At 39.9% G+C, this 16,590-nt stretch overlaps 1 protein-coding gene across 4 annotated transcripts; it reads left to right on the forward strand.

Moving 5' to 3' along the window:
- Window positions 1-6,010: 6,010 nt before the first annotated feature.
- Window positions 6,011-7,907, forward strand: LOC129778955 (transcription factor btd-like). 4 transcript variants are annotated; one of them, XM_055786148.1, is made up of 2 exons: window positions 6,011-6,366; window positions 6,421-7,907. In XM_055786148.1, exon 2 carries the CDS (start codon window positions 6,435-6,437, stop codon window positions 7,737-7,739), a length of 1,305 nt encoding a protein of 434 aa, XP_055642123.1. In that variant the 5' UTR covers window positions 6,011-6,366; window positions 6,421-6,434; the 3' UTR covers window positions 7,740-7,907. The 4 variants fall into 4 exon arrangements, with proteins under 4 accessions (XP_055642123.1, XP_055642121.1, XP_055642122.1 ...); XM_055786146.1 differs by having other exon boundaries at window positions 6,011-6,177; window positions 6,247-7,906; XM_055786147.1 differs by having other exon boundaries at window positions 6,011-6,177; window positions 6,277-7,906.
- Window positions 7,908-16,590: the final 8,683 nt, after the last annotated feature.

Consider the following 16,590-nt stretch of genomic DNA (forward strand, 5'->3'; position numbering starts at 1 on the left):
ACTGGGCGAATTTCTACAGCGTTTTTTCCGTGATGCAATTTGATGTGACACACCCTTTAACGTCTGTTCTGTTCTTAGTTTTGAGGGACTTTACCCCGAAGGTCATTCGACATCCTGACGTCACAAAATGCATGAACTGCTGTTTGGTTACTGCTTGCTATTTGATCGTGGGATCTTAAACTTAAACTATATGGAGCTCCGCTGCATTGAATGTGAGAAGGCCATAAACTCGCTGACTGCGAGCTGTTTCAAAGTGTGTCAACTGCGGAAATGCTTACAAAGCTACTGACAGAAAATGTTCCAGATGCTTGGAATTCATTTCGATCCGCATAAAGGCCCCCTACTCCAATCAACCTAAATCTAAATCAACCGCAGTAGCAACTGCTTTAAATCCACCATATGTTGGGGCCGTCAACCCTCTGATAAGCTCAACAAGTCTATCGTTACGTACCAGCTGGGGGGTTCCTGGCACAATTATAGGGCTCCCGTAACCAGCGACGGTATGGATTCTTGGTTCATAGCGGAGTAGCGGAGTGAATAGAGGGATCATTCACCCAGCTTACAAATCAGCAACGTAGTTGCAAAACCAAACACGATCTGATCTATACTCTGGGCTTTTCGTTATTCAGCATGGTATATGAGATTTTAAATTTTTTGAACTGGACCGCTTGTCCGACATGATCATGAGGTGCGACAACTGTATACGCAGTTAGATGTCATCAATCTGGTGGGCCTATATAGCATTCTGGTGTCGTAGAACTCAATCAGAGGTCCTATACATATTCAGCCATTCCATGCCAAACCTATATAGTGGTTCTCAGATTTTCGTGACATTGGTAGTTTTGTTCCTTATCGTTCGTTAAACATCTGTGAACGTTTCATACTGATACATTCAGCCGTTTTTTCTATCCGATTTTTTGCATAATATATACAAAAATCAGAGAGGTGTTTATTTCGTTTTTGTGTTATGATTTTTCAAAGTTAACATGTTTTGAATCTTCGTTCAATATTCTTATGCAACTAGACTATCATGCGCCTATATTGACTTATAGCGACTGTAACATGGTTACATAATAAATACGCAGGAGGATAAAATGGCATCTTGACCAGAAGCAGGAGTTTTTCCGTCATTTGTTCGATCTTGAGTACCGTTTTTGTGAGCTCCTTGTTACCGATATCCGTCGTCTGGCTTTTGATTTCACCAAAAAAAAGCAACTTGAAACACCCCCTTCAAGAAGAAAAAGATATTTGCTGGCTGAAATGTCTAGACTGGAATCCGGGCCATTTAAAGTTTTCATTTCATTTATCACTCAAAATACCGCCATCCACTCCACAAGTCTCTGAATAAGGTGAAGAGCAGCTTCCGGTCTTTCGATTTGATGAAAAAACTATGGTGACATATAAAGTAGCTAAAATATCAATAGAGATAAAACTCATCCGTCCTACCACCTTCAAAAATAAGGTGGATGGCAACTCTTGGCCTCTCAGTTCACTAAAATAATTGAACTTGTTTTAAAAATGCTGAAAAATTAAAAGTTAAACTGATGTAATAACTATAATATAAGTGTAATAAAAGAAAATTATTTATTCGTTTAATTATTATCCTTTGGAGGGCTGGAATTTTTCCTGGTGTGAGTGTTATTTGTGATATTGTTATTTTTAATTGGCATACGATTGTTGATTGTTGGTGTGTGGTTAGTCGATTGTTAGTGTTTGTGTGTTGGTTCTTTCATTTGTTGTTTGTTTTTCATTTCGTATACGTTTCCTTTGGATTTCTTTAGTTTGTTTATTTCCCTCATCAGAAGACTTATTCTGTAGATGTTCTCTTGTTCGATGCTTCCCTTTGTTCTTTTTCTTTCTAATTATTATTATATATTTTATTGGACTGTCCGAATCCTCATTGGTTTCCATGTTGTTTTGTTCTTCTTCAGTTTCTATATTTTTCTGTTCCTCTTCTTCGTCTTCTGATTCTTCACCGATTCATCTTCGGAATCTTATCCTGAGTACAATTATCAGAAGTGCATTTGCATTTTGAGTGCAGCCACCAACTGCAATGTTCAGTCTGTTTTGTAGAACACTGGAATAAGTAGTTTGGTTATTCTGAAGATTGGAAATTTCACGGGCTTCCTTATGTAAAATTCCCTCGTCGATTTATAATTTGGTAATTTTATTTTCAACTAGCCGACCCGGCAAACTTCGTCCCGTCCAAAATTTGTTTTTTGTTATCAATACCTTCAACCTTTACGTTTTCTTACTATGAGCAAGTTCATGGGTCCAATCGCAGAACTATTCAATGATTGATCTTCTATTCGACCCCGTTGAATTTATCTTTTACTATAAAATTCCTAGTATTTCTAACAAAACTCATCATTATAATATCAGATTATTTTCAGACACAATTCTCGTTCAAGATTTTCCAACCCCTTGCAAATAACATGTTTCTCCGTTACATGTAATAAATGTTTTACACAGAAAATATAATAGAATAAAGACAGCCCTAAATCGGACAATTCTTTCCTCGAGTTCTGCTCTTATCAACACATCCGGCGATCCCTTTTTTTATATAGATAGAAGAAGATATAGAAGTGCGTTTCATCACATTAAAATCCATTTCCAGTTTCGAACAAAGATCAATTTCGCTTGCGCAAACATCAAATGGACTAACAGCACTTGTCACGATGTAATTGTAGAACATATGGGAATTTAATTTTCCAAATTTTCCCTTTACCTTTCCAAATTTTGAATTGTCATGTTTGGTTGGAATATTTTTGGTTGAAATATGTGTAATATTTTTATGGAACCCCCTTTCCATTCCAGAGGAGGGAGGGGTGTCATACCATTATAGAAACATTTCTCATACCCAAAAACCCTCACATCCCAAATTGTGCTTGATTAGTTCTCGAGTTATGCAGAAGTTTGTGTTTCGTTTGTATGGCAGCCCCCCTTAGAGAAGGGGGAGTAGTGTATTCACCATAGAAACGTTTCGTGTCCCGTAAAACCTTCACATGCCAAATTTGGCTCTATTTGCTTGATTAGTTTTCGAGTTATGCAGAAATTTGTGTTTCATTTGTATGAAAGCCCATCCTTAGAGAGCGGGAGGAGTGTCTAACCTCCATGGAAATATTTATTGCATCCTAAAACCTCCACATGCCAATTTTGGTCTCGTTTCCTTGATTAATTCTCGAATAATTCAGAAATTTGTGTTTCATTTGTATGGCAGCCCCCCTTAGAGAAGGGGGTGGAGAGTCTAACCTTCATAGAAACATTTATTGCACCCTGAAACCTCAATATGCCCAATTTGGTTTCATTTACTTGATTAATTCTCGAGTAATGCAGAAATTTGTGTTTGATTTGTATTGCAGCTCCCCCCTTAGAGAAGAGGGAGGAGTATCTAACCACCATAGAAACATTTATTGCACTATAAAACCTCAATATGCCTTATTTGGTTTCATTTGCTTGATCAATTCCCGAGTAATGTAGAAATTTGTGTTTCATTTGTATGGCAGCACTTCCTTAGAGAAGGGGGAGGAGTCTCAAACTATCACGAAAACCTTCCCCGGCCCCAAAAACCTCACATACCAATTTTCATGTTGATCGGTTCAGTAGTTTCCGAGTCCGTAAGAATCAGACAGACAGGCAGACAGACAGAATGACAGACAGAAATCCATTTTTATATATATAGATTAGGGGAAAAGGGGGGAATTTGGACCACCTAAGAAAATCGCCTAATATTTCCAAACCAATACGGTCTAAATGAAAAATGTCCCATTGTATACTGAGATACACTTGTTTTCTCTCAATAAATAATGTTTAATCGTTATATAAAGCTTCAATCTACCAAATATATCATGAAATAAAAGAGATGATTTTTGGACATTAAAATTTGATGCGGGGTGATTTGGACAGTCTGTGGGGTGATTTGGTCCAGTGTGTGTTTCATCGAAAAAAATAATACTTATGTTTATGTAAAGTATTTTGGGATAATGTTACAATCAGTAACAATGTTTTGTGATCGATACCAGGTGTCTTAGCCAGATTCCAGACCAGAAAAGTTGGATTGATACCATCTCGAATTATGCATGAATCTTTTCGCTGTTGGTCGAGCATTTTAAAACACTTTTGATGCTTGGTCAAAGAAAATCCGTTCTCGATGGCCTGCGTTGCTCTTTCGAGTTCCTCCTTCTTCCAACGTTGTCTGTCCATCCTGTTCTTGTTATTCAGCGGCATCTGGAATCAATTAGACCAAAGAAAAGTCTCAAACCTGTTGGACCAATTCACCCCACAGAAACGTATCCATGTCACCCCACACAACATCCAAAAATTGAAATGCAATTAATTTCATTTATTGTTATCAAACTTACAGTTTCGCTGCGTCAAATTGTTACTCTTCTGTAGGCGAACAGAACTTTACTGCACAATAAACGAAAAGTTTGTTTAATCAGTGGGAAAAACCTTAAAACCGCGATCGGAAAACTCACATTTTTTGACGCTCAAAGTACTTGATGTATTTATGCTACCGTTTCCGTCTACTTGTGAAGTTTTACCAAAGTTTTTTTTATTTTAGGTACATACGGTTCAACAATAGAAGGAAATGACATTATAGAAAATCCAAGTTGAACCGTTATTTTGAAGATAAAGGGGTGCTCCAAATCACCCCATATGACCAAATCACCCCGTGTTACCCTACTCATACTGGGCACATCCTGCTATAAGAGAAGTGATTGCCCTCGTAGTTTACACAATATGCAGAAGATGTACAAATTTCATTTCCTGACTTTTTCTCTGGGTGCTTTTGGCCTCAATTGATGCACAGTAGATTGTCTCGCTTACACCGTTTAGCGAAAGCATTGAAAGTATTGCATGGGATTTGGATAAAAGTTCCTCGTCACGAATAAAACCGAAGTAGATAAATTCGGGGACTACAGTTCCACGAATTGTCAAAATCAGCGTCGGAGTGATTCGCTTGACATTGATCACTATCTGATCGGCAAGCTCATCTGCCAGTTCAGACTCTGTTAAATCCAATACATCACGGCACGTAACAACGCATTTGCTTCGGTTGAGTACCGGATGGCTAATAATTTCAATTGAAGTGTTGTCCATCAATTTAGTAAGTTCAAGAAGCTAACCGAAATATTTTTGGTTCCGTACAGAACGGATGTATTGGAACCTGTTCTGGTCATCTCTTTGAGGTCTGGCACCATCGAATGAAGATCCGATTACATTATTCATCGTTTTACTAACGATAAACGGGATGTTCCCTGCTGCTCGAAGAAGAAGACTTTCCAGAGGAACACACTCCGGATCAATCCAGCTTGGGAGGTCGATTGGTTTTCCCTGGTACAGATTGGTCGGAGAAAAACTTCCCGACTCTGACTCACCACAATTATTAGTACCGACTCCGACTCCTTCTGAAAAATAATGAAATAATTCGAAACCAAGTTTTTCATTAAAACGTTTTATTTTTTTATTTTTTGCTCAAAACCACAGCTATCGCTGGTGAATAAACGACATAAATGAGGATGAAGACGGTTATATTTTCTTTTTTAACGATTCACTTAGATGATTAGATAATGACACTATCTGTTCTTTCAGTCACCAAAATGATAGAGAATTTCACGGTCCTGGTTAGATGTATCGTTAAAGTGGATAATTTTGATGGTGTTTTTGCTAAGCATTATTCCCATTTAGTTCGTATTATCAACGATGATGATAATAAACAAAATTAACATCAGTTTCCTTATCATCAAATAAAATGTAGTTGATGGGCTAAATATTTTGATTTTATCGGGTCATTCAAATGGAACTCGGAGTCGGTAAATTTTTTTCCGGCTCCGACTCCGACTCCTAATACAATGAAATTGATTCTGAGAATTCGACTCCGACTCCATAGCCCAATTGGATAGAATCCATTCTGGCAGCTGTCATAACACAGAGCTAGTTTTTTCAATGGATACTTTGCTTATAGTCGTAGGTAAAATATAGGTTAGATTGAAAATCACATCAACAATATAAACATAGAGTAATTTCAAGATTTAGTTTAAAGGCGATAATCTACAAATCAGACGTTTTGAATGAGCCATGAATATTTTTAAACCGTGTCCAAAGTACAAATTCAGTAGATACTGTCGTTATCTCTCATAATTTCATTTTTGCTACCTGTTACTAACATATTAGGTAAACATTGAGTTCAAAATTCATACCCGTATTGAGGAAGTGATTGGTGTTTTCATTTGGTACCCATAGAAATATTCACAAATATTCGTATTTATGCAGCTACATCAAACTTGAGAAGCAATTACTCCTTACACATATCTCTTCGGAGAAGGCTATCGAAGGCTAATAGACTATCGGAGTGAAAAAACGGTCAGTTACATAAATTATAGTAAAGAATAAGGCGGTTGTAGAGTTTCTCTACAGTCAATACGAACACGATGCTTAACTCAATGGTAGGTTCGCCTAGCATATGGAACAGTTCCAGTCCCTTGAGTTGGGACTCTACATTAGGCTTCAGGCCAGAAGCTTATGATGCAACCGCTAACACCTTTTGTTCACACCCTGCCGGAAGTCCATCATACCAAGTTGACTCACAACAAATGTACTATCCTGTATATTCACCATTCTCACTCCATCAGTCCTATCCATATTATCAGTATCCGTCAACAGCTTACTACAGTGACCTAGCCAGCAACATGTGTTTTGGATCGCCTATGCTGTATCATGGTTGGTACGGAATGCCCTACGAGCCTCAATTGGAGGATAGTTCTCCCCCCGCAAATGGACGCCGAAGGTGTACCCGTTGTATTTGTCCGAACTGTACCAACGAACTTTCTGGTTTGCCCCCGGTTGTTGGTCCGGACGAGAAAGGTAGACGACTACACATTTGTCACTATCCAGGTTGTAAAAAGTTTTACAACAAAACTAGTCACCTGTACGCACATATTCTCATTCACACTGGAGAAAAACCATTCCCTTGCGATTGGGCAAACTGTGGCAAACGTTTCGTTCGTTCGGATGAGTTGCAAAGACACTATCGGACGCACACAGGCGAAAAGACTTATGCGTGCCCCAAGTGTCCCAAAAAGTTCTCCAGAAGGGATCATCGCGTTAAGCATGAGAAATCTCACGATAACAAAGCGAAGAGAGAGGCCAGGAAAACTGAAAAGATGAAGGCGATGAAGGATGCGAAGCAGGATAAAAACAAACAGAACAAGAAGAATGTTCAGTTGACGGAGGCTGAAAATCAACCGGTAAAAATCAGTGTAATGCAAGAAAAATGTTGTGAAAATAAGACGCCCGAAGTAGAGAGTTCGGAAAAAGAGCTTAATGTCGTACTGAATGAACACGTGGATAATCAAATCATAACTTTGAACCATCATGAAAGCAATAAAGCACTCGGGGAAGCAAACATCGTATCATCAGAAGAACGATGCAGCCAGAGTTATCAGGAAAACTATCAAAATATTCAGCATGCGCAAAGCACAAGAAAGAATTACACAGTGCAATCGATAATGTATGGGAACAGAGAGCAGGATTATCCCAGGCAGCTTGATTTTGGACCAGTTTCAATTCCATCAAGTACAAACACACAGTCTGAGTCGGTTGCTGTCAGTTATCCCTACTTGAACGGCGTTTATGATCGTACTAATCCTACCAGTGAGCCAAACTTGACAGCCTCGATGAACAATTTTATGATGCATAATTACGCATCCTATGGCTATCCTCCCCAACTGCAGTAACAACACTAGCTATGTTAAAACATTATTCTGTTTGTACAGACTTATATGGAAGTGTATGTCACTTTTAATGTATACAATGTTAATCAATTTTGCTAACTTATGGTTTGTGAATGTTAGGAGAAGGAAGAAGGGATACGAAAAAATGAGTCATCTAATACAAATGATTTAATAATTTCTTAGACTCTACGATAAAATTGTAAATAAACAGAATGTTTTGTTGTAAAATGTAATGTTATTTTTTATTTTTGCTCTTGAATTGGTACGATTCTGAACCATTTCAACATTTATCATGATCTCAACTTAGTTTTTGATGTACGACTACATCTTACATTAAGGGTGCTAAATCAGAAAACAGATCACGTTTTTATGAAATAAAGTTAACGTTAATAACTATTTTTGTTGCAATGTGAAAACATGTGAATAGCACACCTTCGATACTTCTAATTGCCATTCGTATTGCCGTATTCGTATTCGTGGTTTTGACCGAGAGTCGAGAAACGATTTTTCACAAACGGTTATACTCGCGATGTTTCATTTCAATCGCTGCAACTGTGTGCATCTGTTAGATGCGTGTTTGATGCTTGATGAATGACGATGCACGGAGATGCCTCTCTATTTCAGTGCAATGTGTGTATCGATATAAAAAAAAACAAATTGTGACATATGACTAATTAGTGTAATATAAATATAAAGGCAAGAAAGAATCGTCGCTTCTCGAAATGATTCTACAAAACCACGCATAACATTAAACCTTTCGACGTATTCGCAAATAATAACCGAACTGATAAACCAACAAATTAAAAAAAGATTGCGTAGTCCTACGTCCTAAGCGGTCGTGTCTCGGATACAACCCCTCGAATTTTTTCTTAGGCGTTCGAAAGCCAATTTTATGATCCTTATTTTGTTATTATGTCATTTTACCCGTATGAATATTCTATTTAACTAATACCAATTCGTTCGTAAATAGTTTCTCCCTTAAAGTTAACTCTTAGACTTGAGACAGTCTGTTGAAAACTCGCTGGCTGGAGCGAGCCTATAAGGAAACTTTAAAACTCATTCGCCTTGGAAAAGGTCAATTAGAAGATTAATCAATGGAGGGCCTTCAGGTTAGTTCCATTATCATTCTATCAGTACTCTGGAGCACCTTGATTTCACGCTGAGAACCCTTTTCAGTTGCTTTTGTATCTAATAGATTTCAGACATCTATCTTCTCTTGTTACGAATAATATTGAGCTTTGTGACCATATCACGAGCTGAGATCACGTTTTGTTTAGCAAAAGTATGCTTAATTGTACTGTCCAACTTTGGGTTCGTCGGTCCTTGTTGAGTCCCCTTTTAGGTAGCTATTCGAAGGAGATCTAATCTTCGCATTTTTTTGACAAAATTTCCTTTATTCGTCAGCTTCTTACATCTCATGAATAGAGTATGATTTTCGCGAAATGGTCCGATGTTTTCAGGAGAAATCTTTCCTATTTTGCAATAGGCCCGTGCAACGTATGATTGTTTCGCGATAACTTCGATATCTGTACATAGAAAACATAATGCAGACAATTACGATTTTTTTGTGAACAGCAGTTAAATCAATGTTTATGATTACCTTCTGGTACAGTATCTATTAGCTGTGGCAGTAATTCAATAAGCAAAACTCTTAGCTCAAACTCATTTTTGATTCTCATAGTGAGTGAAAAGTGATTAAAGAAACCCATAAGTTATAGGGAACGTCAACTATTGCGCACACTAGCGATGTAGTAGCACTCAGGTCAAAATATGTATGCAATACCATCAATCCAATGACTTAATCTATATCGATCCCCTGTTCAAGCAGACGATGACAAACTCCGGGATTCAAAAGTTTGCAGCTCATGCCACCTCGAAATAGAACTTGTGGTTTGCCCCCCACAGGCGGTAGTGAACCCTAACACGGCAAATACCGCACTCTCCAATTTCCAACCTCACAATCAGATTCCGCAAAATAGCAGTTCTACGTGTGTTCGGACGAGTTCTTCGGCGAGCAGGAGTGTATCCTTTGCGCCCACTCGCCTTGCTGATGCCCACAGCTAGAAGTGACCAGAAATTGGCAAACAAGAAAATGCAAACCACATTTTGCTACTCAAACACGTTAAATATACATTTCTTTCATTGTGTGCACGAGACGACGATGCTGTCAGGATACGGAATATGTCGTATGTGCCTTCAATTGGGACGGAACGCCCTCATGTTGCGAGTGGATGTGGCTTGCATTTTAGCCGGGGAGGCGAATGTGTGTCTTCTACGCTGGAAATTGACACTCTTTGCGGCACCGGATAATGCAGTCCAGTGGTATCAGGTAATTCTCGGAAATAGAACTAAGTTTCAATTGGAGCGTAGTCTATGAGGCCAATCTCTGCATCAAATTCGTGTTTCTCAGGTTGATTCTTCTCTGCGGTAATTTTCACATTGTCATTGTCATTTCTTTGTGACTGTAACTGTAATAAGTATGACAAAATAATTATAACGAATAGTTAATCACTAACTGATTATTCTCTATCGAGTTGAATATGACTTTGCTGAGCCCTGCTCAGCATAAACAAAAGTTATCACCCATGCTTGATGAAAGACTTAATGGAATACTCCATGTATTGCGGCAAAGAGCATTGTTTTATATGTTTTAGCAGAAGGATAAAAGGCGCAAGACGCCAAACTAGTTATTTTTGTGATACGTGAGTAAAAGAAAAAAAAAATAATTGAATAAAATTTTGGAGTTGCAAGCTGCTTAAAACGAAAGTTGCTTCTTTGAAAATCAGTTTGAACTTAGCCATTCATCCGAAGCTGCCGAGAAGATTGTGTCAGCTGTTTGCGATCGAATCACTCAGAAAAGAATATGGTGTTTTGTGAGCTGTGTCAAAACTGGTATCACTCCGAATGTGTCGGTGTTACGAATGCGGTAAAGGATTCATCGTGGATGTGGAGCAAGAATTGAAAAGGCTCGAAGAAGTGAAAAGGATTCAACAGCTGGTTATGGAGAAGGAAAGAGTCCTGCATAAAAAGCACATAGAGGAAAAGGAAATGCTGATGCGATAGGAACTGGAGAAGGAGAAACCTGAAATAGAATTAGAAGAAAATATAGACGACAGCGAATCTAGTGAGTCGAATGAGCATCACGAATCGGTACTAAGCCGCGCTCGTCAAATCAATCAACAAAGATGTCATCGAGGACCTTCGAAAGCTCAGCTGTCCGCCAGGCAGTTCCTGTCGAAGAAGTTGCCGGTATTTTCCGGAAAGCTAGAGGACTGGCTGATGTTCATCTGCAGCTACGAGACAATTAGCGAGGCTTTTGGTTTTTCGTATGTCGAAACCCAGGCTCGACTACAAGAGTGCTTGAAAGGCTAAGCTATGGAAGCAGTCCGTAGTAAATTCCTACTTTCCGACGCAGTTCCACAGATCATTGGAACCCTCCGAATGTTGTATGGTCGGCTTGAGTACCTCTTGGATACGTTTTTGGTGAAGGTGAGAAAGGCGCATTGAGCCCCGCATTGTTCTTGCTGCGCTTTCCATTTAGCCCGCAACGAGATCATTTGCACAATATCAGTGTCGGTCTCCGCTCCCAAAGAAATTTATTGTACAAGTAGAAAATAGTAAGAAATTCCACTATAAATTAGTCACACATCGTAAAACATCAGAAAACAAACCATTTTTTTTATTTATTTCCTTATTTGGTAACTTCTGTCACAGTGATCAACGTTTTTCTAACGTAAAGTTCAATGTCAGTCCATATGGACTGACACGGGGCTCAACATGTTAACAACGGCAACCAATTTCAGGACGATTGTCCACCAGCTTGCGAATCATCTGGAAACGATGAAACTTACTTCTCACCTGTTGAATCCCATGCTGATTGAGGAGATCACTGAAAAGTTACCCGCAAGTACACGGCTTGATCAAAGATTCCGATATCGTGTTGTTACGATTCGAGCTTTAGCCAACTTTAAGTCTGAAATCGTGGAAGATGTCACCGAAGTGACGTCATATAGTGAAGTACCTGTAGTTTTAGACCACGGTAATTGAAAGCCCAAAGGGAAGGATAAAGAGTACGAAGGTTTCCTCCATTTCCTCCACAGTGGACAAGAAAACACCAACCAAACTCAGCCGCCGAAGGAAAGAAAGCCGTGTAAGATTTGCGACTCTACTGATCACCGAGTAAGAAACTGTGCAGCTTTTCGGCAGCTTATATCGGCAGCTCCGTAACATATCGTTTGGAAACGGTGCGCAAATGGCAGTTTTGCTTGATGTGTTTCAATGAGCATAGAAACGCCTGCTGCAAGCCGAATTTTCGCTGTAAAATCGGAACACGCAGATAGTCTCACGATCCTCTACTCCACTCATCAGGAATGGAGTCGAGATTGAACTGCAGTTTTCACTCGATTCATCGCAAGCAATCGGTGATTTTCCGAATGATTCCGGTCACGTTGTACTGGGGTAATCATACTTTGAACACAGTGACTTTACCGGACAAGGGGTCGTTCTACACATTGGTGAAGAAGTCAGTGGCTAGCGCTCTCGGAGCGAAGTTTACATGTGGTCACGGAGACAAACGTGGGAAGGCTATGGCTATGCCTTGTTCGTCTTTCCGGCAGCTTCGGGTGAAAGGTTAAGTTCTGCCTTCAAGCAATCCTAGAGAATAAAACTGTATATTTCGACTCGGGCTTCAAGTTGCCGGTTCCACATAAAAGCAGCTCATACCGTGGATTGGCTTGGTTGGATAATATTCGTACCAGGAAACGGCGGTGTTAAATCAAGCATCGTTGTTCATCATGCGTGCAGCAGTGTTTCGAACGAAGACCTCCGCGATCGGATGAGGAGCCACTACACGTTAGAAGAGTCTGGAATTTCCGTTGCGATGCTTCCGGAAAGCGAAGGGATAAGAGAGCGAAAGACATCCTGACGCAAACGATGATAAGAGTAGATGATCGTTTGAGACGGGGCTATCATGGAGATATGATAGTCTGTGTTTCCCCGACAGCTATTCTACGGCTGTGAGAAGGCTCAAGTGTTTAGAGAGATGTTTAATGAAGAACAATGAACTGTACGAAAAAGTATGGTGCATGGTCTCCGAGTACCTAACCAAGGGATAAGCGCAAAAAGCTTCAGTGTCAGATCTAGCAGAGACTAACCAGAGTAAGGTATGGTATTTGCTGTTGAACGTGGTAATCAACCCAAAGTAACCGGATAAAGTCTACCTAGTGAGGGACGCAGCTTTCCCTTAATTCAAAACTCCTGAAGTGTTCCGAGATGCTGACTGGGCCTCCAGCAGTCATTTGTGAGTTTCGCGAAAAATGTAGGTTTTTGGGGCAGAACAGATACTGAAGTGCAGGTGAGGTATCTGTGAGAATCCAGCCAGCGCTCCGGAGGTGTTTATTGTGGTCGTTGCTTCTTTTGGGGCGACCGGCCCACAATGGTCCGTCCAGTTTGTAATGCATATGAATGCAAGGGAGTTGATTTGAGATGATTTTCTCAAGAGAATGGGAGTGGAGGAGTAATATGAGGAAAGAGTAGAGTTTACCAAGGGCCTTTTTGCAGACTAGAAACGAATGAACTGAAGAAGTTTACAGTCTCTTTAATTAAACAAGGAAAGGAAGGAAAGGCAAACTTTCAGTATCGTTCTAGATATTAAACAATGAATATCGCTTGTTCTTCCTTGTTTTGCGCCATCACATGTCTTCGTTTCGGACTGAGCTGTGGACGCGACCAAATTACTCACTCGCTGATGTATATGGCATTGCAATCATTGCATCAAACTGACGCCATTGCATTAATGTTTTGAGCTACACAATTGTGTGGGAAATCATCAAGTTAGGCTATCGTCAGCTCACCAAGAAAATAAATGTTCTGGAAAGTGTTTTCTAAGAGTAAAAAAGGAGCACATGAAGGAGAGCAATATCTAACTCGGTCTTGGCCGTGCATGTGGCAAGGTATGCGGAAAGCTTATTTATCTTTTGTTTCGCACGCTCGTATCAATCTTATATTGCTGTACCATGTATATTATACAAATGCTTACCAGCATTGGAGAGTCATGACATTTTCTGTTTTGTTATGTCTCATTTAATGTCATAAATCGAGATGACAAAACATGAGATCAGAATCAATTTTGGGTGTAGGAAAACTCTCTCCACAAAGGATGACAGCTAAGCTAATCTAGACTGGCAATATTAACAGAAAACGTTTCTGTTGAGAAGAGCGCAAAACAGAGATAAGATAATTTAGTTGGTTCAAGCCATCGATAAAAGACACCAACGAAGCCCGTATAATGACGGAAAACAAGCGATGTTAGCTGCTTCGAATGAAGAAAAAGTATGAATATTTACCTCAGCAGAGATCCATTATTCATACCCTAGCGCAAATATTCCTCTTCCGCTACCTTCCTCTTAGTTTATATTTTTTATCGTGGTTGCATAATTCGCATCACCAAACAATCGTCCATCATAACATCAAAAAATTATGCTTCACTATGCTACAAGATGCAACACTTGACAGGGCCAATGCACACGGGAGGAGATACAAATGGGTTTTCAGCGTAGTGAAGATGCTATTTGTACATACGAGTTAAGAAGCACACACTTACTCACACAGAGCCATATATCGATGGCTTGAAGCAACTAAATATACACACACTTATCTCCGCTCTGCGTTCTTCTCAACAGAATCCCTTTCTATTAATATTTCCGGTCTTGATTAGCCTTGCTTTCATCCTTGGTGGAGATAGTAGTTCTACGTCAAAAATTAAAAATGTTTGCAAAGCCTTTACAAACGTACAATAACTGCAATCACTTTTGCGAAATATGTTCGTGAATTAGCAATGTTTCAACATGTTCTCATCTGCACTCTGTAGCAATAATATACAGAATGAAAGAAATCAGAACATTTAAAGCACGTTTCCATAAGATAATTGATCTGAACAGATCTGACCCCACTGTTTCGCTGTCTCCAAACGAGTCAGCCCCATTGTGTTTGTATGCTCCATAAATGTGTGGCCATCAATCTGGTTTTTTTTCCTTTTTCTCCACATAAATCGCCATCATTTATTCAACGTGCATTTATCCCTCATTTTATTCACACTTTATACCGATGGGAACTAACTTTAGAGACCGGTCCCAGTTCTGCAGTGCCGGTCCGTTGCAATTCGTAATCTTGTCACATACTTCCTTCCACTTTTCCCAGGCATTGATTTCTCTAGCGAACGAATGAGTCCGGAGTGGTGGAGGTTCATCAGAACTCGATAACCGTGCATCGAGTGCAGGTTCTGTCTGGGAAGCAAGTAAGACAGCCGACGGAGTCCCTGTCAAGACGTTTGCAATCACGTCATCAACAGCGTCCATCGTTCAGTTGTCGTTGTCGACTGCCTCGACTGGTCCGTGTCGGTGACCAATACTCTTCCCATCTGGCCACTGCGGAGAAGGAAATGGAAACGATAATGCTGCGCGTTGCACTCGTAAATTAAGCATTGCATCAGTCAGCAGACCGTACGCCATCGCCACTTGACTGTCATTGTTGGGCGATTCGAGGGAGAAAATTTCCTCCTCTTCGTTAGAGGAAATTCTTCCGCACCCTTCGAATTTTACGCGAACTTCGCTTCGGGCAGAGCGGTAGTCAGCTATATTTTTTTTTCTGTCCGCGGGGAAATCTAGTGTCTATTTTCGGACAGACCTTGAATGTGAAGGCGCGCAGAATGGCAAGTAGACGGTGGCATTCCCCCAGTTTCAATGCAGGGGAATGAGCAATTGGCGTGAAATGTGCTGTGAATTTTTGATGGTTGATTAGTATGGCGGAACTGCTGAAATATGTTAAGAACTCGATTAGTTGCAGAAATCCTCTAGATGTTTTCGGTTTTTGATCTCTCAATAATTCTGGACGATTTGGCCGGTATCGAATTAGATATTCATGCGGCAAAAAATAGTCATTCACCGGAAGGAAATGACTATTGCGATTGGGAGTGTGTGGGAAAAAGAAACAAGAGTTTAGAATGTTCTTCTATTATTTTTTATGTTTTATCTTATAGGATATTGTGCTTCAATGCTCCTCATCCTCATCAGTTTGTATAAATATTACCCATTTTTTTGGAGGTTGCGTTTTGTTTAATAGGATTTGCTGTTTCGGTTATCATTTAAAAAATTCGGTTGGTCATACTGTTTACCAAATTTCGCAGAAAAGATTTCTCGACATTTTCATAGCAGTCTTGAACTCATATACAGTAACATACTGCTTTTCCTCGGCGTAAATCCATTGAACAAAAAGTCACCACCCCCTCGTCCTGAAGTTTTCTTATGGATTCAAGTCCAGGGGATCAATCAAGCAAATCTATTTCTGGTCACTGATCCACTGCTTCGTGGATCATCCGCCCGCGGATAGTCGAGGTACTACTGTACTCCTATCAATAAAGGAACAAACTTTCGAAAATCCACGTACCGCAGCAAATAAAGCGCATTTTCCACTCGGTCAACTCAATTGATGCATTTATCGAATAAGGCTTCCTGCTCATTAGTTCCAATTTGCAACTTTTCTACCGCACTTTCCAGTTTTTCTCTTCATTTTTCCTCGCCTAGTCAGTGCAATTGGTATTTCGAGCATGCGATGCAGATGAAGAGAGACAGCATTTCCGCAAGGTGCCGGTGATTATTTTCCATTCAACCGCAGAAAGACCTGTATCTGCACCGATAAATTTCCTTAATTATGCATACAGCCATTCTTTGCCGTTTTCTTGCACATCCACCCACTCGGGTTCGTGTTCGTATAATGTGGCCGGAAAGCATTGTGGAGAACTAACCGTATTTGCTGACTGCAACCGCATTCTCTGAACGAGTGATTACCAATAGTTGAG

The sequence above is a fragment of the Toxorhynchites rutilus genome, chromosome 3, assembly GCF_029784135.1.
Source record: "Toxorhynchites rutilus septentrionalis strain SRP chromosome 3, ASM2978413v1, whole genome shotgun sequence".
Classification (NCBI taxonomy): Eukaryota; Metazoa; Arthropoda; class Insecta; order Diptera; family Culicidae; genus Toxorhynchites; species Toxorhynchites rutilus.